The sequence below is a fragment of the Convolutriloba macropyga genome, chromosome 5, assembly GCF_964194025.1.
Source record: "Convolutriloba macropyga chromosome 5, txConMacr16.3, whole genome shotgun sequence".
In the NCBI taxonomy this organism is placed as follows: Eukaryota; Metazoa; Xenacoelomorpha; order Acoela; family Convolutidae; genus Convolutriloba; species Convolutriloba macropyga.
In genome coordinates, this window is record NC_134472.1 from 29,110,295 (window position 1) to 29,136,590 (window position 26,296).

The 26,296-nt window shown below is 35.9% G+C and overlaps 1 protein-coding gene across 4 annotated transcripts in view; it reads right to left on the reverse strand.

The window, feature by feature from the left end:
- The window catches only part of LOC142339302 (uncharacterized), a 56,503-nt gene that overhangs the window by 13,127 nt on the left and 17,080 nt on the right, over positions 1 to 26,296 (reverse strand). For 3 of the 4 annotated variants that reach the window (XM_075389239.1, XM_075389241.1, XM_075389243.1), the window contains exons 3-8: positions 18,755 to 18,903; positions 16,515 to 16,526; positions 16,329 to 16,383; positions 16,064 to 16,188; positions 15,507 to 15,711; positions 15,082 to 15,309 (exon numbers count right to left, since the gene is read on the reverse strand). In XM_075389239.1, the coding sequence (XP_075245354.1) occupies positions 15,082 to 15,309; positions 15,507 to 15,711; positions 16,064 to 16,188; positions 16,329 to 16,383; positions 16,515 to 16,526; positions 18,755 to 18,903 (774 nt within the window). The remainder of the gene's footprint in view (positions 1 to 15,081; positions 15,310 to 15,506; positions 15,712 to 16,063; positions 16,189 to 16,328; positions 16,384 to 16,514; positions 16,527 to 18,754; positions 18,904 to 26,296) is intronic. The other variant, XM_075389240.1, reaches the window with a different exon arrangement.

Here is a 26,296-nt window from a genome sequence, read left to right on the forward strand (position 1 = left end):
GGAATAATAAAAATGCTACTGAAAAAAACTTCAGAAGCAGTAACAGGAAAAAAAACAATGAAAAGCTGATAAAACATCTGATTAAAAAATTTTTGTCTCAAGAACAGCACTTTGCCGAAAACCAAGCAACACTGTCAGTTACCATTCATTAAACAACTACCAATTGACAGAAAAATTATCAAAAAATAATGGAGAAAACGGAGGCAGGGGAAAAGAAATGAAAGACAAATTATAAATATCTCTACAAAACTTCCAAAATTTGGCTACAAATTATCCATAAATTGATAAAATGCAACCACTAATTTAAATAGCTGTTACTGCTGTTTTTGTTCAAGCATTCACCCAGGCAGATTCGACGAAGTTAAAAAATATAGCAGGAAAAGGAAAAGTCCTGACATAATTCAAAGCATTTCCACTGCCTGAACAAAGAAAACCTAGAACAGACTTAATGGATTGCAAAAACCACTCACAAAAAATCAGATAAAAAATATATAAACAGTAAAATTCGCTATTTCTCTCCAATTCCTGTTTCAGCGTTACCCAAATAATCACCTCAATTTCACTACAAAAATCATGAAAATATGTGCACAGATCTTCAAAAAACAGCCGAAAGTATCCCGGAAACGACTCGAAGGAGAAAAATGACCAGCGAACAGGAATAATAAAAATGCTACTGAAAAAAACTTCAGAAGCAGTAACAGGAAAAAAAACAATGAAAAGCTGATAAAACATCTGATTAAAAAATTTTTGTCTCAAGAACAGCACTTTGCCGAAAACCAAGCAACACTGTTAGTTACCATTCATTAAACAACTACCAATTGACAGAAAAATTATCAAAAATTAATGGAGAAAACGGAGGCAGGGGAAAAGAAATGAAAGACAAATTATAAATATCTCTACAAAACTTCCAAAATTTGGCTACAAATTATCCATAAATTGCTAAAATGCAACCACTAATTTAAATAGCTGTTACTGCTGCTTTTGTTCAAGCATTCACCCAGGCAGATTCGACGAAGTTAAAAAATATAGCAGAAAAAGGAAAAGTCCTGACATAATTCAAAGCATTTCCACTGCCTGAACAAAGAAAACCTAGAACAGACTATTAATGGATTGCAAAAACCACTCACAAAAAATCAGATAAAAAATATATAAACAGTAAAATTCGCTATTTCTCTCCAATTCCTGTTTCAGCGTTACCCAAATAATCACCTCAATTTCACTACAAAAATCATGAAAATATGTGCACAGATCTTCAAAAAACAGCCGAAAGTATCCCGGAAACGAATCGAAGGAGAAAATTGACCAGCGAACAGGAATAATAAAAATGCTACTGAAAAAAACTTCAGAAGCAGTAACAGGAAAAAAAACAATGAAAAGCTGATAAAACATCTGTTTAAAAAATTTTTGTCTCAAGAACAGCACTTTGCCGAAAACCAAGCAACACTGTTAGTTACCATTCACTAAACAACTACCAATTGACAGAAAAATTATCAAAAAATAATGGAGAAAACGGAGGCAGGGGAAAAGAAATGAAAGACAAATTATAAATATCTCTACAAAACTTCCAAAATTTGGCTACAAATTATCCATAAATTGCTAAAATGCAACCACTAATTTAAATAGCTGTTACTGCTGTTTTTGTTCAAGCATTCACCCAGGCAGATTCGACGAAGTTAAAAAATACAGCAGGAAAAGGAAAAGTCCTGACATAATTCAAAGCATTTCCACTGCCTGAACAAAGAAAACCTAGAACAGACTTAATGGATTGCAAAAACCACTCACAAAAAATCAGATAAAAAATATATAAACAGTAAAATTCGCTATTTCTCTCCAATTCCTGTTTCAGCGTTACCCAAATAATCACCTCAATTTCACTACAAAAATCATGAAAATATGTGCACAGATCTTCAAAAAACAGCCGAAAGTATCCCGGAAACGACTCGAAGGAGAAAAATGACCAGCGAACAGGAATAATAAAAATGCTACTGAAAAAAACTTCAGAAGCAGTAACAGGAAAAAAAACAATGAAAAGCTGATAAAACATCTGATTAAAAAAAATTTTGTCTCAAGAACAGCACTTTGCCGAAAACCAAGCAACACTGTTAGTTACCATTCATTAAACAACTACCAATTGACAGAAAAATTATCAAAAATTAATGGAGAAAACGGAGGCAGGGGAAAAGAAATGAAGGACAAATTATAAATATCTCTACAAAACTTCCAAAATTTGGCTACAAATTATCCATAAATTGCTAAAATGCAACCACTAATTTAAATAGCTGTTACTGCTGTTTTTGTTCAAGCATTCACCCAGGCAGATTCGACGAAGTTAAAAAATACAGCAGGAAAAGGAAAAGTCCTGACATAATTCAAAGCATTTCCACTGCCTGAACAAAGAAAACCTAGAACAGACTTAATGGATTGCAAAAACCACTCACAAAAAATCAGATAAAAAATATATAAACAGTAAAATTCGCTATTTCTCTCCAATTCCTGTTTCAGCGTTACCCAAATAATCACCTCAATTTCACTACAAAAATCATGAAAATATGTGCACAGATCTTCAAAAAACAGCCGAAAGTATCCCGGAAACGACTCGAAGGAGAAAAATGACCAGCGAACAGGAATAATAAAAATGCTACTGAAAAAAACTTCAGAAGCAGTAACAGGAAAAAAAATGAAAAGCTGATAAAGCATCTGATTAAAAAATTTTTGTCTCAAGAACAGCACTTTGCCGAAAACCAAGCAACACTGTTAGTTACCATTCATTAAACAACTACCAATTGACAGAAAAATTATCAAAAATTAATGGAGAAAACGGAGGCAGGGGAAAAGAAATGAAAGACAAATTATAAATATCTCTACAAAACTTCCAAAATTTGGCTACAAATTATCCATAAATTGCTAAAAGCCAACCACTAATTTAAATAGCTGTTACTGCTGTTTTTGTTCAAGCATTCACCCAGGCAGATTCGACAAAGTTAAAAAATACAGCAGGAAAAGGAAAAGTCCTGACATAATTCAAAGCATTTCCACTGCCTGAACAAAGAAAACCTAGAACAGACTATTAATGGATTGCAAAAACCACTCACAAAAAATCAGATAAAAAACATATAAACAGTAAAATTCGCTATTTCTCTCCAATTCCTGTTTCAGCGTTACCCAAATAATCACCTCAATTTCACTACAAAAATCATGGAAATATGTGCACCGATCTTCAAAAAACAGCCGAAAGTATCCCGGAAACGACTCGAAGGAGAAAAATGACCAGCGAACAGGAATAATAAAAATGCTACTGAAAAAAACTTCAGAAGCAGTAACAGGAAAAAAAACAATGAAAAGCTGATAAAACATCTGATTAAAAAATTTTTGTCTCAAGAACAGCACTTTGCCGAAAACCAAGCAACACTGTTAGTTACCATTCATTAAACAACTACCAATTGACAGAAAAATTATCAAAAAATAATGGAGAAAACGGAGGCAGGGGAAAAGAAATGAAAGACAAATTATAAATATCTCTACAAAACTTCCAAAATTTGGCTACAAATTATCCATAAATTGCCAAAATGCAACCACTAATTTAAATAGCTGTTACCGCTGCTTTTGTTCAAGCATTCACCCAGGCAGATTCATATAAAAAACAATAAAAAATGCGGAGAACGAAAAACGAACAAAAATTTGACTTTATTATTTCGTTGAAAGGTCCCCTCTCTAGCTTTTTGTGGCACATTTGTGAAAAAAACCTCTAGAAAAGCTCTCAATTAAAGATCAAAAAAGAGAAAAAGGAGAAAAAACAAAGAAATAAGCAAAAATAGGCAAATTTGCTTAGAAGTACAAAAATATCTAACAAAAGAACTCAAATCCGAATCAATTCAATCGAAAGGCAGCCAAAACAACTAGAGCAACCATTTTTACCCAAAGACCTCCTCAAATTCTGAAAGTGATCATAAAAAACAATAAGATCAACTTGAACTTTAAAAAACGAGAAAAATTTAATATCACAGCAAAGAGCCAAAACCATGTGCACATCATAATAGGCTAAGAAAACTATCTAAATTTAAAAAAACTGACGAAAAACAGCGAAAAAACTCTTGATATCTGACAAAGTATTCAGCTCCAAAGTTTCAATCTTTTAAGCTACTTTTAATGAGGTGGCCGTGTAGGTTCTGATTAGCAAGAAAGGTCATATCAGACCGATACAACAAACCGGTGAGATCCAATCTCCCCCTATCCCCCAAACACTTTTCTGGGGGTTTCAAGTACATATCGGTTCTTCTTTCCATTCCATCTGGAACTTTGAAACATAAATTCAAAGGGCCAAATACAACAACTGTGCAACTATCAAGAACAGCAATTTGCCGAACACCAAGCAACACTGTTAGTTACCATTCATTAAACAACTACCAATTGACAGAAAAATTGTCAAAAAATAATGGAGAAAACGGAGGTAGGGGAAAAGAAATGAAAGACGAATTATAAACATCTCTACAAAACTTCCAAAATTTGGCTACAAATTATCCATAAATTGCTAAAATGCAACCACTAATTTAAATAGCTGTTAGTGCTGTTTTTGTTCAAGCATTCACCCAGGCAGATTCGACGAAGTTAAAAAATACAGCAGGAAAAGGAAAAGTCCTGACATAATTCAAAGCATTTCCACTGCCTGAACAAAGAAAACCTAGAACATACTATTAATGGATTGCAAAAACCACTCACAAAAAATCAGATAAAAAATAAATAAACAGTAAAATTCGCTATTTCTCTCCAATTCCTGTTTCAGCGTTACCCAAATAATCACCTCAATTTCACTACAAAAATCATGAAAATATGTGCACAGATCTTAAAAAAAACAGCCGACAGTATCCCGGAAACGACTCGAAGGTGAAAATTGATAAGCGAACAGGAATAATAAAAATGCTACTGAACAAAACTTCAGAAGCAGTAACAGGAAAAAAAAACAATGAAAAGCTGATAAAACATCTGATTAAAAAATTTTTGTCTCAAGAACAGCAATTTGCCGAACACCAAGCAACACTGTTAGTTACCATTCATAAAACAACTACCAATTGACAGAAAAATTATCAAAAAATAATGGAGAAAACGGAGGCAGGGGAAAAGAAATGAAAGACAAATTATTAACATCTCTACAAAACTTCCAAAATTTGGCTACAAATTATCCATAAATTGCTAGAATGCAACCACTAATTTAAATAGCTGTTACTGCTGCTTTTGTTCAAGCATTCACCCAGGCAGATTCATATAAAACAACAATAAAAATTGCGGAGAACGAAAAACAACAAAAATTTGACTTTATTATTTCGTTGAAAGGTCCCCTCTCTAGCTTTTTGTGGCACATTTGTGGAAAAAAACCTCTAGAAAAGCTCTCAATTAAAGATTAAAAAAAGAAAAAGTAGAAAAAACACAAAGAAATAAGCAAAAATAGGCAAATTTGCTTAGAACTACAAAAATATCTATCAAAAGAACTCAAATCCGAATCAATTCAATCGAAAGGCAGCCAAAACAACTAGAGCAACCATTTCCACCCAAAGACCTCCTCAAATTCTGAAAGTGATCATAAAAACAATAAGATCAACTTGAACTTTAAAAAACGGGAAAAATTCAATATCACAGCAAAGAGCCAATACCATGTGCACATCATAATAGGCTAAGAAAACTATCTAAATTTGAAAAAACTGACAAAAAACAGCAAAAAATTCTTGATATCTGACAAAGTATTCAGCTCCAAAGTTTCAATCTTTTAAGCTACTTCTAATGAGGTGGCCGTGTAGGTTCTGATTAGCAAGAAAGGTCATATCAGACCGATACAACAAACCGGTGAGATCCAATCTCCCCCTATCCCCCAAACACTTTTCTGGGGGGTTTCAAGTACATATCAGTTCTTCTTTCCATTCCATCTGGAACTTTGAAACATAAATTCAAAGGGCCAAATACAACAACTGTACAACTATCAAGAACAGCAATTTGCCGAACACCAAGCAACACTGTTAGTTACCATTCATAAAACAACTACCAATTGACAAAAAAATTATCAAAAAATAATGGAGAAAACGGAGGCAGGGGAAAAGAAATGAAAGACAAATTATAAACATCTTTACAAAACTTCCAAAATTTGGCTACAAATTATCCATAAATTGCTAAAACGCAACCACTAATTAAAATAGCTGTTACTGCTGCTTTTGTTCAAGCATTCACCCAGGCAGATTCATATAAAACAACAATAAAAAATGGGGAGAACGAAAAACAACAAAAATTTGACTTTATTATTTCGTTGAAAGGTCCCCTCTCTAGCTTTTTGTGGCACATTTGTGGAAAAAAACCTCTAGAAAAGCTCTCAATTAAAGATAAAAAAAAGAAAAAGTAGAAAAAACACAAAGAAATAAGCAAAAATAGGCAAATTTGCTTAGAACTACAAAAATATCTAACAAAAGAACTCAAATCCGAATCAATTCAATCGAAAGGCAGCCAAAACAACTAGAGCAACCATTTCCACCCAAAGACCTCCTCAAATTCTGAAAGTGATCATAAAAACAATAAGATCAACTTGAACTTTAAAAAACGGTAAAAATTCAATATCACAGCAAAGAGCCAAAACCATGTGCACATCATAATAGGCTAAGAAAACTATCTAAATTTGAAAAAACTGACAAAAAACAGCAAAAAATTCTTGATATCTGACAAAGTATTCAGCTCCAAAGTTTCAATCTTTTAAGCTACTTTTAATGAGGTGGCCGTGTAGGTTCTGATTAGCAAGAAAGGTCATATCAGACCAATACAACAAACCGGTGAGATCAAACCTCCCCCTATCCCCCAAACACTTTTCTGGGGGTTTCAAGTACATATCAGTTCTTCTTTCCATTCCATCTGGAACTTTGATAAATTCAAAGGGCCAAATACAACAACTGTACAACTATCAAGAACAGCAATTTGCCGAACACCAAGCAACACTGTTAGTTACCATTCATTAAACAATTACCAATTGACAGAAAAATTATCAAAAAATAATGGAGAAAACGGAGGCAGGGGAAAAGAAATGAAAGACAAATTATAAACATCTCTACAAAACTTCCAAAATTTGGCTACAAATTATCCATATATTGCTAAAATGCAACCACTAATTTAAATAGCTGTTACTGCTGCTTTTGTTCAAGCATTCACCCAGGCAGATTCATATAAAACAACAATAAAAAATGCGGAGAACGAAAAACAACAAAAATTTGACTTTATTATTTCGTTGAAAGGTCCCCTCTCTAGCTTTTTGTGGCACATTTGTGAAAAAAACCTCTAGAAAAGCTCTCAATTAAAAATCAAAACAAAGAAAAAGTAAAAAAAAAACACAGAAATTAGCAAAAATAGGCAAATTTGCTTAGAACTATAAAAATATCTAACAAAAGAACTCAAATCCGATTCAATTCAATCGAAAGGCAGCCAAAACAACTAGAGCAACCATTTCCACCCAAAGACCTCCTCAAATTCTGAAAGTGATCATAAAAAAACATTAAGATCAACTTGAACTTTAAAAAACGGGAAAAACTCAATATCACAACAAAGAGCGAAAACCATGTGCACATCATAATAGGCTAAGAAAACTATATAAATTTGAAAAAAACTGACAAAAAACAGCAAAAGATTCTTGATATCTGACAAAGTATTCAGCTCCAATGTTTCAATCTTTAAGCTACTTTTAATGAGGTGGCCGTGTAGGTCTACGGTCCTAACAGATACAGTATATGATTGCCTCGATCTTTAAGCGGAATCGAATTGGAGAAAACTCTTTGCTGTTTCAAAATGTATTATAACAACCGACAACAGATATGGAAAGAAACAGGCGCAAAGCTGTGCAGAATGTTTTAGATAGAAAAAATTTTTGGAAAAACCGAGACTTTGGGGATTCTGGAATCAAGCTGCGTCACTGAAAAAGAATACAAAAGAACAATAAAGATGACCTCAAAACTATTCTGCAGCGGGAAAAGGGGGCATCCACTCAACTGCATTAGGTGAAGTGTTAAGAAGACTTCAGGCTAAAATCAAGGTCGCGGAAGCCAGCAGCGATGCAGATTAGTTCAAAATTTAACAACTCTGTGTAAGCATTCGGAGTGATGCAGAAGCAATTAATCACTCGTAAAAGATTTCGTACGAAACAATGATGAAACCATCGCGTAACTCAGACATTCTGCAGATTGATTTTCAAATTGTGTTGGACTCGGTAAAACGCAGACAACTTCTGAAAGTCGTTAATAAATACTTACCAGGTATAGATGCGTTTAACAATTTTTGCCACTCAGATCACAGTCCACTCCTCTACAACACACTGATTGTTTCCATCGAATCAGGTGTTCAGCAAGACCCATGAGGCACTTTTCTGTTCTCTGTCACGCTCTGAGCAGTAGTGGAAAAGATTCATGGGTCGGTAACCCATCTGCATCACCATATATGCTATCTTGATGAGCTCATCGCAGGTTCTGACGAACAACTTGTTGAAACTTGACAATTTTTATGCGATTACGCACCAGAAAGTAGACTTTTCGTCCAATCCGACACATGCGAACTTTTGCCTCCAGTAGAGTTAAAGAACAACGATGAAAGAAAAGTCCTCCGCAGGATTAGAGGTGCTAGGAGCAGCCCTTGGGAGCTCAGAATATGTTAAAATCTCATTAAACGGGTAGACAAAATTTCCGTTGCCTTGGCTACTTCGTCTACCTACAAAGTTCCTTAGGAAATTTGCATAATTGTATGAAAACACCAAGAATGGCGTATTCGCTTCCTTGTAGCACTCGAAAGAAGATATTTAAAAACAAATCTGATGATAAAAAACAGGAAACTTACAAGAACATTCTGGGTACCGTTCTTAGTGATGACTCATAGCGCCTATACTGCCTATAAGTTTCTGAGGTTTATGCATTCGGCAATATCTGGACAAGTTCAAACCTGCTTTCGTTAGCTTCGTAATGTCGCTTGACAAGCTTATGTCAGGTATCACAAGTCAGAGTCCAAAGGATGACAATATTTTACCGGAAAACTATGATACCTCAATTCCTTGCACTCAGGCCTTCTCAGAACAAAATTCAGGAAATCCGCGACAAAAAAGATTGAAGCACTAATTGAAAAACTGTGCTGTAGGGGAGAAGAAGCGAGACTTCAGTCTTTATTATTCTGTTATTCGGGAGCAAGGCTATTACCATCACCTATACCAGCTCTCGATCTTTATTTGACTGCACAAGAATTTCGAAGTATATATTAGGCGTACCAAATTCTAATACAGAGAGCAAATATCCGTATTACAAAAATAGACATTTATGGTGGCCATAATGTTTCATGCTGTGCACATGGCGCTGCAATAGCCAGGCATAATCGAATTTGCGTTAGAGTTGTATCATCTTTCTCCGTGTCAAACATGCCCCCAATGGTACAAAAGAAGAACCTTATGCCAGAGAGCAATTCACGGTCAGACGACATCCATGTTCCATCTTGGCAAGCAGGTAAGCCGGCAGCTTTTTTCTTGAATATGATTTTATCGCTGCAAAATAGCTCACTTGCAAATGTGGCCTTGAAGGCTGGTCATGCTCTTGAAACAGCAGAAGAGCGGAAAAATGGCACGCATGAAAACAATTGTTCAGAAAGAGGAATTCTTAATGTTCCACTTGCAACTGAAGAATTGGGGGTTTCTCAGCGACTTTCAGGAAGACGCTGAAGAGATAGGCTGTTATTGCCGCCAATAGAAGCTTTATTTCTGAGGGTTTGTCGGTGTCTTTTAACAAATTCACTCAGCCAATTTCCGTAAATGCCACCCGAGGAACCGCATTCGTTATACTTGCTAGAGCCCCATGACAACCCTAAATGGGCAGATAAAAACTCACCCAAAGAGAGGGAGTATTGGCTCTAATTCTAGTCATTAGTGAAACGAAAACAAGGAGCAGTTTTCTCACCTCGTGGTCTCAACCAATGAGCGGGGAGACTGAAATTAACTACCAAACAACGCAATCAGGCTGGTCTGGAGGATGACACTGCAATATAGAAAACCCGGCTGTATGGGACTGTATGGGACACAATTTCAAGCTGTTTCCAAAAGACAAAATGATCTGTCTAAGATTTGAACTGATGAAGTATAACTGCGTTTACCAATTTTCGCCACTCAGATCACAGTCCACTCTTCTACAACAAACTTATTGTTTCTATCGAATCAGATGTTCAGCAAGACCCACGCGGCACTTTGCTGTTTTCTGATACGCCCTGAGCAACAGTGGAGAATATTCATGGGTCGGTAACCCATCTGCATCACCATATATGCTATCTTGATGAGCTCATCGCAGGTTCTGACGAACAACTTGTTGAAACTTGACAATTTTTATGGGATTACGCACCAGAAAGTAGACTTTTCGTCCAATCCGACTCAAGCAAACTTTGGCCAACATTAGAGTTAAAGAACATCGATGAAAGAAAAAAGAACCCTCCACAGGATTAGAGGTGCCAACACGCAAAAAAAAGATAACACTCGCTAAAAAATGAGCAGAAAAGATGAAAGCATCCAAATTATCATAAAACACACATATTATTTGCCAAAAACCTTCAATCACTATTAACACGAGCCTAAAATTATTACAATATTGTATACAGAGTCGGCAGATTGCCGGAAAATAGCCGCCGTTGACGCGCTAGACGCATATCGGGATTGAAACAGAAAAAGAAAAAAAGAGATAGAAATTGACAATATTTGTTCCTAAGTTTCAAAAAATGTTCTAATTCGTTGCGCAGCTTCAGTTAGATTCTAAACTTATACTTACTTCAGCTTCCAAACTTGAGGGTATTAAGCTTAATACTAGTTTCAGCTCGCAACCGCTCTAATGAAATTTGATAAACTAAGTCAAAAAGACTATGACCGGGCTTTATCGGTTTATCCCGTTTCTTTTGACTTTGGTCTTTTGACATTCACCGTATTCACCAAATTACGTAATTCAATGCTTGGAAAAATTTAAAATCCATTCAATTGAAACAGTGAGTGAAGTAAGTCAGAAGGCAAACGTGAAAATCGTGACTTATGTAAAACGAAAAACGTGATCAAAAGGTAAAGCGAATTAAGGAGAGCGCATAAATAATAGCCGGTTGAAAGGCTAACGGCGGCTCTTAATAAAACCTCTTCACCAAAAATTGCATAAAAACTGCTATTAAAAGCCGCACGTGAATTAAAAATTTTGCTCGCGCACAGCAATTTTTCACACCTCAATTTCTCGCTCTCTCGAAAACAGTGCAATGAACAAAAAACCCCTAAGTTTTAGCTCCACTCTTTCAATTTTGTGCAGCACCCAAACCACTCCAAATTTACTCACGCGTTTCAATTCCTGCTTCTAAAGCCACTCCAAAATTGATTTAAAAAGACTTCTCCGATATCCCTCTTCGAGTATTAAAAAGACAGCGCCCCAATACAATTCAAACTCTTTGAATTGTAAAAGAAAAAAATAGGAGCGCGATAAAAGCCTGCTAAGATGAGGGCGGCTTTTAAAAAGGAGAGCGCCTAAAAATAGCTTTTGAGAGGCCGACGGCCGCTAATAAAATATTACAAATTCTACAAGCACTTATTTAAACATACCCGGCAGATTGTCGGAAAATAGCGGCGTTGATTCCAATAAGCATGATTGGTATTGAATGAATACATATTGAAATAAAAAGATTTTTGTACACAAACATTTTTAAGTCCGATTTATTTTGATGGCATTTCGTAGTTGAACATACTTCTGTTTCTTAGAGAGAGGCTACAGAGGCTACTATCAATACCAATAAGCATTAGAGAGAGGTAACTAATACTTATAGGAACGACGTTCAAATAGCGGGCATCTAAAATTGGGCTTTATGGGTTTATCCCGTTTCTATTTCTGACTTCAATTTTTATACTGAATCTGTTCATTTTGAATTGCTTTGCTGAGCAACTGATGTTCAAAATCACTTTTAGCAGAATGAGAGAAGAGGGAAACTAGCCTAGAGAAGTCAACAAGATTTCACGCAAAATGTTGATAAAGCGGCAAAATGAGGTAAAGCGAAACATTTTTTTGTTCGACGAAGTAAAAACAACATAGCAGGACAAGTCTTGACGTCCAATTCAAAGAATTTTCATTGCCTAAACAAAAACTTTGGAAAATCATTTCCAAAGTTTTTGGAGTGAATTTGAAAAATCATTTCCAAAAAAAAATCAGATCAACAAAAATTAAAAAACAAAATCAAGGTCAAAATGCCGCATGTGAACAAAAATCACTAGCGAAAAAGAGAAATTTGGTTCAATCAAAAAATTAGGCCCAGAATGAACTGAATAGATTGGGAAAACCATTTAGAAAAAAATCCGATCCAAAAAATCGAAAAAACTGTAAAATACAAAGTGAAATTGCCACATGTGAACAAAAAACCACTAGCGAGAAAGCGAATTTTTGTTCAAACACCGTTTTCTCACTCTACTTTAAATTTAGAGCGAAAAAAATTCACGCCGCAAAACCACTCGCTTTTTCGCTCCACTTCCTGTTTCGGCTTGACCAAAATCACTACTCCAATTTGACTTCAAAAATCATGAAAATGTGTGAACAGATCTTAACAAAAACATAGCCGGAAGATTTCCGGAAGCGACTCGAATCATCAAAACTACACAAAAAACCGTAATTAAAGCTGAGTCAATACCCTTTGTATTAAACCTTTAACTCATTACCTCCCAAGGTCTAATCTAAAAATTAGTGAAATTTAAACCACTATCACCAAGAGAAACGAAATGCAGCAAAATTTTATAATATTGAAAACGTTTGGCAACGTTAATAAGTGCGACATAATTAGGATGGACAAAATACCAATAGCCTGAAAAAGCTGACAGGCCTATCAGTTGCCCTCAAATAACTCATGATTCTAATCTCAAGGTCGCGAAAGCAGACGGCAAATAATAACCATAGAAACTAAGTTAAATTTTTCAAAAATAATGCGCAAATTTAAGAATCAGAAAACCACTACAATTAGATTTCTAAAAACTGCAATTAGGCCAAAAACAATACATACTTCTTCCTTGATGTATATTTTCCAGACAACATGATTTCATACCAATTCAAAAATTAAATTATTGGAAAACAAGCAACAGAATAAAAATCAAAGGCAAAACATTGTTTAAAAACAATACCAAGGACTGAAGAAAACTGCAATAAGTAATAAAAAGTAGAAATTTTGGAATAGGTTTTCTAGCAAACTCTCAGGACAAATGTATGATGAATGAAATCAATTGCAAACTAAAGAAATTACGAAAATCTAAGAAAAACCTGAAATCATTCAATTTTTAACAACTGAAAAAAATCAAAACATCTAATAAAAATGTAGATGCAAGGCCAAAGCCAGAATGATACAAACTAGAATGTGAAAAATATGGACAGAATGTAAGGAACACAGTAACAAAAAGACATTCTTGATTTTTGAAAGTTAAAAATCAAATTAATTAAATGAAGAAAACGATTACATTTAAATGTTCAACATTCGAGACATAGTAAAAACAACGCGACATCCTAGACAAAGATCCATCATCCTGAACGGAACAAAACGAGGCAAAATCAGAATTCAAACCTACAAAAAATTTTGCAAAAAAATGTTCAAAATTTTTCAGACCGCATTTATGAAAAAAAATTTTTCAATAAAAAGGTTTTCAAAAAACTTAATGCCAAAATATGATTGAGATTTCATTGAACAAAATTTAAATCCCTCATATTGCACAAAAACACTAGTGCTAGTAATTAAAACCAAAAAACAAACAAAAAACAGAACAATTGGAAAAAAACGACCAAAATCGGATTAGCATATGTACAATTTTATAAAACAAAATTAAATCGAGATAGAAAGAGGCGTTAAGTATGTGAATTATCAAAGGGACGATGCTATGTTAACTGATTTTTGACAAAAAGACGGCTGAAAGATCCAAAAATGAAGAAATTACTAGAAAAAAAAGACAAAAATTAACTAAAAATTCAAGAAATATCTGACAATTTTGAACTTCAAACGCATTTCCGAGGTTTACTTTCCAATATAGAATTATTTCTACAAAAAAGCAAATTATAAGCAAAAAAGGGGCACTTGGGCAAAAAAACGGCCAAAAACCGTTATCTATATGTGCCATTCAGTCAAAAACTACTTTTCAAGGTCAAAAAGTCATTCACTAAACGCAGCGCACGATCCAAAAACTTCTCTCGCTCAGAAACAATTAGTTCACACTGCAATTTTACTCACTTTCGTTTTCAGGTCAAAACATCATCTGAACGAATAGTACTTCCGGTAAAAAAAACCTTAAGAAAACCACTACTCCTCTTCGAGTCTTAAAAAAATGACAGCGCCCAAATACAATTTAAATTCTTTGAATTGTAAAAAAATAGGAGCGCTATAATAGCCGGCTGAGAAGATGAGGGCGGCTATTAATAAATTCTTTCTAGAAGCATATATTTTTCAGCATGACTCCAAAAGTTAAAAGTGAGAAAGCACAGGTGCTAACTTTGAGCTAAATTCACACATCCAGATCAAGCTTTGGCGGGTAATTTACACTATTTATATAAGCTGATTTACTACATATTTGCCACCCATAAACATAACCGACTAAACGTCGGAAGAATTGCTCTTGAACGACTAGTGGGAGCTCTAATCAATTGCAGCCTGCTTCAGTCGGGGGGGGGGCTAAATGGGACTAAGAAGTTCTATAGTGGGCTTCAAATAACCACATTAGAGGTTAACATATACCACTATTAAGATTTAAAGTAAAAAATGACACCAGTTTCGGCGCACTTTTCATTTGACTTTTAGTATTAAATTGCCGCCAATTGAGTTCAGCTGCTTGAAATTGTGATTGAGAGGGAATTTCAGATCACGCGAAATGCAAAAAGTCAAGGGCGAAATGCAAAAAGTCAAAATCGTCAAGCGAAAATTTTGCATAAAAAAGACACACACGTTCACAATAATTGCTATGAACTACGTTCAAGAGCAATTAATCAAACAATAGTAAATTGAACTTCCAAACTGCTGCGTATTTCTGCGTGCCCCTCTAACCTCGTCAATAATATTTAGACTTGCCTGGTGCTGATTCGATGTGTTGCAGAGAATCATCACTTGGGTCGATATGTACAGAAAGCTCCCTTGATTGTCCACTCTGGTCAGTGGTCGTTCCTCCTACTTTCTCCGCCTCTTTGGCCTTCCTCACATTTCTCTCTAGCTCATCCGCTTCATTCTCGTCATCATCATCTTCGCCCCAGCCATCGTTGTTTGAAGAAGAATCTGACTCTTTAGGTTTTGTTGCGTTGCCTAGAAACACGCATATTCAAAATATGTCCCAATAAAATGTGTGGCCAAAAAGTAAATTTCCTTGCGAATCAGCTGCTAAAATAATCGGTGAGATTCCAACCAAGATATCCATCAGGTCAACGACGATTAAAAATTTGTTCTTCTATAATGAAAACATGACTGGACAATGTGAACCTGCTAGACAATAAACTTCTCACCTGGTGGTTGAGATATGGCTGCCTGTTTAACATCTTTTTCTTTCCCTTCCTCTTCCTGCTCCTCCTCCTCTTCGTCTCCCCAATCCAACAAATCTCCGTGGAGTGATGTCTGCACCTTGGACAACAGTTCCGTCTTTCGCTCTGCCTCGTTCTCCAGTAACTGTCGTTTGAACCACAGCCGTGACCAAAAATCCATATGGCTCACCTGCAGAACTAAGCTTTAATAGTACAGCATTGATGCTTTGAATCCCGTCACATTAGAAGACCAGTTAGTCCTTTCTCAACAAAATATGCAACTTTTTATTCACTTCATTAAAAACATAGCTCTTTGCTTATGGTTTTCTGGTGTCTGAGGAGTTCAGCCTGAGGCATTCACTTAATAATCGCAACAAAAATGATTAACAAAATCTTGACAACATATATCACAAATATAGCACGCAATTTGTTTTTACCGAAACTTTTCAAGGCTTATCAAAATTATAAATCTGACTTATCACATTTTGAACTATAACAATTAACCTTAATTATGAGGCGAATCAGCAACAATCTTTACTGACCTCCGATGGCACAAGCCTTGAGTATAGCATCCTCAGTTCTGTGTGTTCAACCAGGAGAGCCGAGATCTCACTCTTCACTGAGTCCACTTTGAATGCTGAACAGAATGCCTCAAACGCCTCTGAATCTAAATACGCACTGTAATAAGAAGAATGAACCAAAAATGCACAATCGTGAACCTGGTGCATTTGTCTAATTCACACTTCGTTCAGTCAATGCGTGATCAATGATTCAACAAAAAATAATTTTACAATCTGTATTTTAAACCTGCGGGAGTTGTCGTGAATGTTTTTGGATCTCTGTAAAGTGCCTCCAACTTTCCCTGAAACAGTAAGAGTTAATGGCTCTAAATCTTTTGACACTGTCCTTTCGTTAGTATGTATAGTGGAACTCGAAGGTGAGAAAAGATCAATCGGTGGTTATAATGAAGGAGAAACAACCCAGTCATCATACCTTATCAGGGTCCTGCGAATAATAGAAACTCGCAGTTTTCTCAATTTACAGCAATGGTTTTGATATTAAAACAAGGAGGCTTCTACGCTAGCGCTTTTTTGCACAACTAGTTCCCATACAAACTTCAACATAAAAATATAATTAAAATACTGACATCACTTCGAGATCCACCCCGTGCAGTGCCAATACCTGAACTGTGAAGAAAAAAGTGAAATTCTTTTTCGAACTCCTAATTTGTAAGTACGGTTTATAGGAAACACGGGAGAAAAAGTTCTTCATTTCACAGACATTAAAAGAGTAGATGTCCAATTTCACATTTTTTTTTAATTTTGAAAAAAAAATGCGAACGTTTCCAAAAAAAAGTTAATGCTGATTGAAGTACAAGTTCTATTTGATGCGGACAAACCCTTCAGCGACCCATTCTGTGCCTGGACACACAAAGAACGGGTCGCTGAAGGGTTTGTCCGCATCAAACAGAACTGGTACTTCAATCAGCATTAACTTTTTTGGGAACGTTCAACTTTTTTTTCAAAAATGTGAAAATGAACATCTACTCTTTTAATGTCTGCGAAATGAAGAACTTCATTTAAAAAAATAAAAAAAAAAACTGAGAAAAATGGCAATTACTGTCGACTAACTAAAAATGTCAAACTTGCTACAGATTTGCGTTTTCTCTTGTCCTTATTCGTGCACAGGTAATCCGATTTCACATCTTACTCGTGTGAATTTCTTATTTTCTCCCTGCTCAATCGCTAATCCCCTCAAATCATCTAATGCAGAGTATTCAACGATGGTTAATAAAGTCATATTTTAAACGAAACGAACTCTAATTACAAATTGAGGAAAATTTTTCCTCTTAAATAGCAGAAATTCCACACGTCATCTGGACAGTGATGAAACACCCAACAATTTTTATTTTCTCCAAACCCACTGAAATGGGGGTTGGGAACTTCATACCAGCCCTACTTTTTGCTTGATCAATTTCGGCCAAACTTAAATATTTTGCTGAGAGATCAAGAAATATCATGAAAATCTGAAGAACTGACTCGGCTGTTAGGACTTTTCAAATTTTTTGCTTCTCGAAGAAAAATTCAGGCTCAAAGTTTTTAAAATTTTTCACATTCTTGACATTTTCACTTATTTTGCACATTTCATGGAAGTTTTCATATGTTTTAATAAATGAAATTTTCAATGCTTGAATTAGCAAAAACTTACTAGAGCTATTAGTGGCTTTCTACTGGTTTTTTAAAATTCAAAGAAATTGAATTATAATTGGGCACTCTTTCAAGAGCTGTTCCCATTTTTTTCGTTTTTGTTGTCAATGAGAAACACAAGAAGAGAGGTGACTTTCGTGCCGCTGATTTGGCAAAAGGAGCGAAAAACTTATTGTTTAAGTAGCTTTAAAGCGATGTGAGGTTTTTCGAAAACATTTGCAGCATTTAAAGTAGAGTGAGAAAGCTATTTTTCCGAAATATTCCAGCTATTTTCTTGTTACACAATCGATATCAAGCACATGGTTATGTGAAGTCTGAATTAGGACACAGATCTATAACTATTTTTAGAGACGATATAATTTTAGAGATGATTTCCGTTGCCTTTTGATAATGAACATTTTTTGAAGAAACTTTTCAAAATAAATCAAATTATTAGACTAAAACGTGTCTCCTAAGTCAACTTTTGAGTTCGCGATAAAATCGATAATTTTGTTTTTCTTGGTTATTTTATCTTTTGCGTCCATTTTTGTGACGATTATCTATCAAAAGCATCATTTTTGAGTTCACGACTTTTGGTTAAATTAAAATTTAGCTTATGAAATTAAATTTGCTATTTTGGAAATAAAAACTACAAGATCAAATTCAATGCAAATCACCGCCATCCAAAACAACAAATCATCACTCTTAGGGCTTAAAACTGATAACGCTTTTTCTCAGAAAATTAAAAATTGACAGAAAAGATCAACGGACCCGCATGTATTTCAAAAAAAAAACATGAATAGTAGTCTTCTAAGACTAAAAAATTGAAGGCATACTACAGGCAGAATTTTTTCCAGCTGTTTGTTTTGTCCTGAGGAGAGAAGCAATACGCCCCCTTAATTCAGCCCCGACTTCAGTCATCATGAATTAATATGTCACTGATCAGATAAAGACGTTACATAAACCCCAAAACGGCTGCTGCAATACCTGGTGGTAACGATATAATGTATTCATGAAAGTCTCAAAATTAGGTAATTAGAAATTCACCTCCAGAGAATTTTCTGGCGTAGGTGTAACTCCAGCCATTTTTACAGGATTTCTCACACCTCCATCTTCGTCGCCTTGCAGTTGGTAGAACTGTGCGGTGGTACTGTACAGAGTGGACTTCACTGAGCCGAATAGATATGACACGTCACCTGACAACATTAAGAGAACCTAGACCTAGAATAGAAATCAGTAATCAAATTTTATAGCTCAACGATTATTCGTTAGAAAAACAAAAAGAAAAGACAGCATAAAAAATACATTTCTGAAAAAACAATACAATTACTAGCAATCGTGAGCTCTAGTAAGCTCATCAGATATGCTGCATAAATGCTAGAATTTTTTTGGACATTCTGATATCCGAAGCTGAATAAAAAATTTATTGCGGGCATAGTTGTCGTTGACAACTTGGTGTAGACGAACCTCATAGTACAGTGCGATGCCCTCATTTGAACTTTTGAAAGAGATAACCCTTGTGATTAAAAAGATTAGGAAAATGATATCTCGTAGGAACTTCAGAAGAATGTCCGAACAGAGAACCTGACATCAATACTTCTTTGACTTATTGTTACGCACTGATTTTAATAGTGTTCCTCGTGGTGTTATTGAGGTTTATATTAGGAGTAATTAACTCGGATAATTGGCATTTTACAAGGACTTATTTGGTGTTTCACAGTGCGGTTTTTAGCAGATATATTTTGAAACAAAATTAGCTAGTAATAGCCTTTTATTGAGCGGTTCGGATGCGCGATATATCCACTGGTTTGCCTTGTATTTAATAGCTTTTCTCAGAGTTATTCTGCTCTGTAGAGGCCTTGTGTAACTTAGAGTTTTATAAGGATTTTCCAGTTCAATCTTTAATTGTTTTGGCAATAATTAATCAATAAATTTAGCAAGAAGTTTCTCAAGTTTTTATCAAGTTTAACAAGATGTTAGGCAACTGATTGTTAGGCTGGTTCTCCGGTGTTCTGGTGATAGTGGGTTTCGCAGGACTGTGCCTTCAGTTGTATTGGTCCTTCGCAAATATTTACTGATTTACAAGTTGGGCAATTTCCGGCTTTTGTACGTCTCTTGGTGTTTGTTCAGTACATATACAATTCCGTATTAGCATCTACTTTATCAGAATAATTACTTCACCAAGTACATAATCTCTCATGAAGTTATTTACTGATTATGTGAATTTATCATCAAGAAACTCAAAAAAGTAAATATTGAGGCTTTTAGGCACTTGAAGTGTTTGCTAGTAAAACTGTCAATCTGCGGTTGTTTTTCACCTAGATGGAAATACTGGCTATATATGGCCTTGAAACTAACTGAATATGAACTAACTTATAGCACTTATTTATGGATATTTAAGGGAAAATCATCACGTAACTATAAGGAACGAAATAGGGGCGTGACACTACCCGACTTTATGAAAATTTTCCATGAAAATTTTGAGAAGGAACTGGATTTTTACAATTTTTCTATAAAACATATAATCTGCACGAGTATGGTGATATAACATATTTTTGTTGGAGCCACCCAATTTATGTTTTCTTAGAAAAGAGTTTGGAACGAAAGCATTTAAGTTAAGGACAATGAAAGAAGATAAGAGAAATAAAGTTTAAGTTAAGACAAGGTTAAAATAAAGAGGGTTAAGACATAATTAAGGGTTTTAAAGGAACATGAAGGATGTCAAAATGCGCTAATGTTGAGGAAATAGTGAGAATAGAAGGTAGAGTTAGGGTTTAGAGAACACATTAAGATTAGCACTGAAATTTATCATGGTTATTTCACTGAGTAATAGCTCTTTGAAAACATTTGAAGTGACTGAATAAGTGGTTAACAGCTCTGGTTAATTTTCTAGGGTTGGAGTACTGATTTATTGGTTTAAATCACTTATGATGAGATCTTAATGAATGAGGGGATACTGAATCATTTAAAGGGTTAATACTTGGACTATTTAAGACTTTCATGAACTTAAAGAATACTTTCATCTCGGGGTTGAGCTTGATGGTCCAGTTCATCGTCTGTGTTGAATCGGTCCATGGTGTTGAGTGACATGGTAGAAGTTGCAGGCATGGAATTTCGTCGTTGTCGCTTGAGGGTTCCAAGTTCTTCTGGGGAAATGACTGTTGGCGGTTGATTGAGTTGTTTGGCTAGAGTTGTGACTACATCTGCTTTCAGATGTTTGGGTACGGAAACTACTGGGTTTAGCGGTACATTGGTGCCGTTAAGCTTCATGAAATTTGGTACCATTCGTCGTACAAAGGCTACTTTATGGTATAAGAACATGAAGAGAATATGTAAAGCTAGATTTCCGATAAAGACAATGATTGTTAGCGAGAGAGAAAGTTTGATTGGAACGTAGGATTCAAGTTTGTCGATTAGTGCTGGTTTATTTCAGTGGTAATTGGCTTTGCTATAGCATCTAGTGACTCTGTTGATAACTTTCTATTCGAGTAAATAAGTTCGGTTTTAACTTTCTTCAATAAATCGAGGTTTGCTTCAGTACTGGAATCATATTTCGGAAGGCCGTTTATGTTAGGTACTGAGTCAATTAAGTGTGCAAGTGGATCTGGTAATTTTACATTAATTCTCGTTGCTGGAAGGTACTGACAACTTTGTAAATCAGCTCGAATTTTAATGTGGTCACTGAACATTGTATGTCCACATTTTAATGTGATTAAACAGATGTTACAACCTTTATGAGGAACATTGATGTGTCGGCCATTTTCATCCGTACCAATCTCACTAAGGGTATAATCACTTGAAGCTGATGTTAGGAGCCAAATTCCGTATCCAAGGTTCTGTGCTCGTTCTGGGTTGGGTAACACAACCTTCTCTGTATCACATACTTTCAATGCTGAGATTGTGTGGTGAAACTTGAGGGTTGCTAGACACGAGGAGAATCCAAGGTGGGTTTCCATTGTCTCATGACAGATTCGGTATCGTGGCGATCCAAGACAGTTGTCATACTGAGCTTTCGTCAGTACTGTGGTTTCCATCTGTCCTTCTGAGATTGCTAAGTATTCTCCCTCTATTACATATCTTAAGGCGTCTACGGAGTCCTTCTGAGGCATAGGGATTACTATTGCACGATAAACTTCAAACACTGTCTGGCTAGAGGCTAGGGGAATGGCTAGTGTCAGTAAAAGTCCGTCTTCAACTGTCGAAATCTCTTGTACTAATTTTGCATCGTAGTACGAAAGTATGTCAGTCATTGGTATTGCCAAAGTTAGACGATCTGGGGCGTTCTTTTGGCTATCATGGACTGCATCAAGGATCTTTATCAAAGATTTACGAGGCACTAAAGAGATTGGAAGACGTTTGTCAAGTAACGTAGGAATGGCATTTATAACATTAATTCGAAAGGAATATAAGGCTGCTCTATAACTTTTGATATCTGCGTAAAGAGTAAGAAGTAATGATGCTGCTGTGTCAAAGTTAAAGTTCAATTGTTGTTGTGATAAATGAATTTCCATACAGGAGGCTAGTGCATTCAGATTATGATCTATAATTGCAAACTGTTCCTCTACTAGTTTCCAGTTTCTGTTCTGGTTTTCTTGCATTTCGTTTTGGACTTTGTAAACCTTTGCAAGTTCGTCAGCAACTAGGAAAAATTTGTCATCGGTTTGTGCTCCGATTTCCATGACATAGTCGTTGAGGCTATTGAAACTGTTAGCTAATCGATCGATATTTTCAGCGTTTTGAGACGTTCGCTGACAAGATCCGAAAATTCCTATGATTCCAACGCATCCTCCGCTGCTCATTGCTATTCCTGGGCCGAAAAGTCCAATTCCAGCAACTGCGGCTGCTATAGCAAGCGGGGCGGCTCTTTTCTGTCGGTTTTGAGGATCTTCAACTCTGGTGAGGAGTTTTTCGGTCTCGTTGCGTAGTTTGAGGACTTCAATTTCAGCTTCGATTGTTTCATTGAGGATCTTCGTGTAAAGCCAGTCAACATTGAAGGCCTGTGTCTGATTCCGATACGTGGTACTGGACGTCATATTACAAAACTCTGACTTTGTTATCCATTTCTGTGAGAGTTCGTTAAGTAGTGTCTCTACTTGTTGTCGTATCGTGAAATTATAACGAGGAAACGGTACTAAAAATTCCACGTTAATGAACTTTTCAGTAATTAGGATCTTTCCTTCCTTATGGAAGATGATTCCTTTATCCAGAGCCTATATGATGTTTGTTCATTTCAGGTGTACTTTAGTTTGTGATCATGTGTGTTGATGTGTATATTTTTTGATATTACTACTAAATATGGTGTTTAAACATGTTGAAGTGTGGTTATTTGGTCGAATGATGGATGTGCGATGATGGGGGTAGTGGTTGGGGTGGTCGAATTATGCAGTCTTTACATGTTTTTTTCGAGTTTTTCAGATTATTTTGCCAACAATATTGCACCATGTGCTTTAATATCACTGTTTCCTCTTTAATTATTGGATGTTGCACAAATGGGACCAGGTTTGTCGGAAGGAACGCTGTTCACTGGTCGAGATTGATCCATCCGAAATGTAATATGACAGCGGTAGATAATGTAGTTATTGACAGTGGGAGTGGTGGTGGGACTGAATGGTGGATTATTATTATTTTAGTATTCTTTTTATTATTATCCTTAGTATCTGTGTTGTTGGGAGTGTGGGCAAGTCGAAGGAGGAGAAGGGGGGAAGTGAAAAGATCAGAGGAGGCCGTCAGGGAGGATTCAGTGTGACTTATTATTTATTTTTATTTTATTTAATTATACAATTGTTGTAATATTATGTAATATTAATATTAATATAACTGTGTAAGGACTATTGGGACTGACTTTAATATTGTAGTTTTACATGTAATATTGACTGGTGCTACTAATATACTTCGTACATGGTGCTAGTAATATGGTAGTAATTAATATAGCAAGACTTTTGTGGGGGGGATTGAGGATATAAGTAGGGGACAAAAGGAAGAATTAGAGAGACGTAGTAAATAAGTGAATGCTTGTGAAGGGTGTAATTGTGTGTTCAGAGCGTTGTTGTGTGTTTTGCGGCATGTGTTATTAATTATTAGCGGTCATTATAGCATGGTATTTAAACGTCCTTGGCATTTATTGCATAATTTGTTCTGTTTGTGTTTTCATTCCTGTGATTGTTCATTTTTGACTTAACACTTTAGTTTTCTGCATGCTTAATAACTAGTTTGACTCAATTTTTAAACTTTCAGATAGTTATTGTGAATCATGGATGTTACCCAGTATGAGGATTTTCTGACTTTCTTGCGAAGCAAGTCGTTGTCTCAGTCTGAATGGATGTATGCATCATTTGTTCGAACATCTGAGGAGCGACGAGCTTATCGGGACAAAGCGGAGCATATGGTACTGGGAACAAAGAATGTGGGAACTTCAGAGTTGGCTGTAAATCGGGAGGTGTTGATGTACAAAGTGGAAGTGAAGGTGGGCAGCGAGATGCAAGTTCAGGAGAAGGAAATTCCAACTCAGCAGATGGTGTCTCAGGAGTTGGCTTCGCTTCATGTCGGGTTCAGTGCTTCTGCAAAGCACATTACTCGTGTGAGGTCACAAGTCGATCGCCTGAAAGCTGCTGGGTTCTTCTTTCCACGGTCTATGGGGGGATTGCAGGCCGCTGTTGAGAGGTAATTGCATATATTTATAATATTTATTTATATTTTTATTTGTTTTTTTTTGTTTGTTACATGTATTATTAATTGTGGAGTGATGTATGCTTATTGTTTAGAGCTAGTCGTGAGTGTGTGCCATGTTTCGTAAAGAAGATGCACGGCAAAGAGGTGCATTGCACTTTTTTCCGTGCAAATCTGCGTGCGAACGTGTGTGCCGAATTGGGGTACGAGTTTTACAATGACATTTATGCTGAGTATGTGGACATAGTGTCATTTAAAACTCCAAAGTTGCTTGGTGCGGCTGGTGTGAGGGCCGAAGTTGGTGGTCTGTGTGCTCTCAGTGCTCTGTACTACACTTTAACTGGTCGGAAGTCAGGTATTTGTTGTGTTTTGACGCAATTTTCAGTAAGTTTATTACTGTAATTCACATTTGTTCGATGTGTTATAGACAAGAAAGTTCCCAAGCATAATGTTCGCGCTCTACGCTTGGCTATTGTGGCCAAGATGCGTTCGCCTGGGTTCTCTGAACTTGTAAAGGACCAGTTAGGGTACTTTGTGTCGGAGTATGAGATTGCTGAGAGTGAAGATAATGGGTCGTTGGCCGAGTTCTGGGTAAAGTTTCCTGTTATACTTGGTAATCCTGGTACGTGCATTTGTAGGTAAATATTATCTGAGGTTTTGCTATTTAGTTTGTCGGTATGGCTTATTTCCTCGGATGCAACGTCAACATCTATTGGCAGTATACTGAGGAAATGGGGGGCGGCTTGGTGTGTTACAGGCATTCGATCAATGCTAAAGCCTCCGCTCCTGCTGTACTGATCCAGTGCATCGAGAAATTCATCGACAATGAGTATCGGTACCATTGTGAGCCAATCGTAGACTTTCCAAAGTGAGTATTTAACTGTTTCTGTGAAGATTTATCGTGTTTTTCATATAATTTTGAGGCTTTTTGTTTATTATAATGACATTTAAACAGGTTGGACGATGCTGAGCGGTACGTGACTCGTTCTACTAGGACAAGGGGTCAGTCCGGTCAGTGTACTAGTGGTGGTGGTACCGTAGCTGAGGATAGCACCGATGAGAATTGACTAGTGTCGGTGCAATTATATTCATCATGTAGTTTAGTTTCATCTATAGGTGAGTTTTTACTTATTATTTGTCAATTGTAGCTTTGATAGTTGGTTTTTACCATTGGAACTAGGAGCTGTGGTGTGTATGAGCATGTGGTAACATTTTAATTGCGGTGTGTGACTTTATAATGACATATTTATGAAAGTGAAATTCTGGTGACATAACGACTTTTTTAATTTTTGAGCATTAACTTTAATTTACTTGTAAATTATTGATCATGGACTGGTTCTAATGGCTCTAGATGCTTATTCTGGTTGTTAGCAGCACTTGTGTGTAATTTGAACTGGTTTAGAGGAGTATATGGTACTAATTTTCACATGTAATTTTTTCGTGATCTTGGTCATTTTTCCGCATCAGAGCTGGTGTTGCATATATGTGAATTTTTCAATTTTTATTGGATTTTGGGCAAATTTTTTTGGCTTAGCCCACACAGTAGACATCGGTGGGGAATAACTATGCTATAAATTCAGGTTTTTCGGCACCTTTTGGTCAACTTTTTGACTAATGTATGAAAAACCGAAAAATGCGAAAAATTGAGGGCTCCAGCGTCACTCAATTTTTAAATTGCTCCAATCGGGCTCAAAATTGGTAGGTCGTTTCAGTGGCTTAAAAAACCCTGCAGCGCAAAAATTTGGCGCAATTTAAGCATTTTTCGCAAAGTTATGATTGTTTTTGTGATCTGAACCTGGCTATTTTTGAATCATGAAATTTCGGTCTAAATAAGTCTTCACTGTTCATACATTTTTGGTATTGAATGGTTAAAATGGTACTGTATGTGCTTGGTACTAATGTATATTACTGAATTATAGGGTT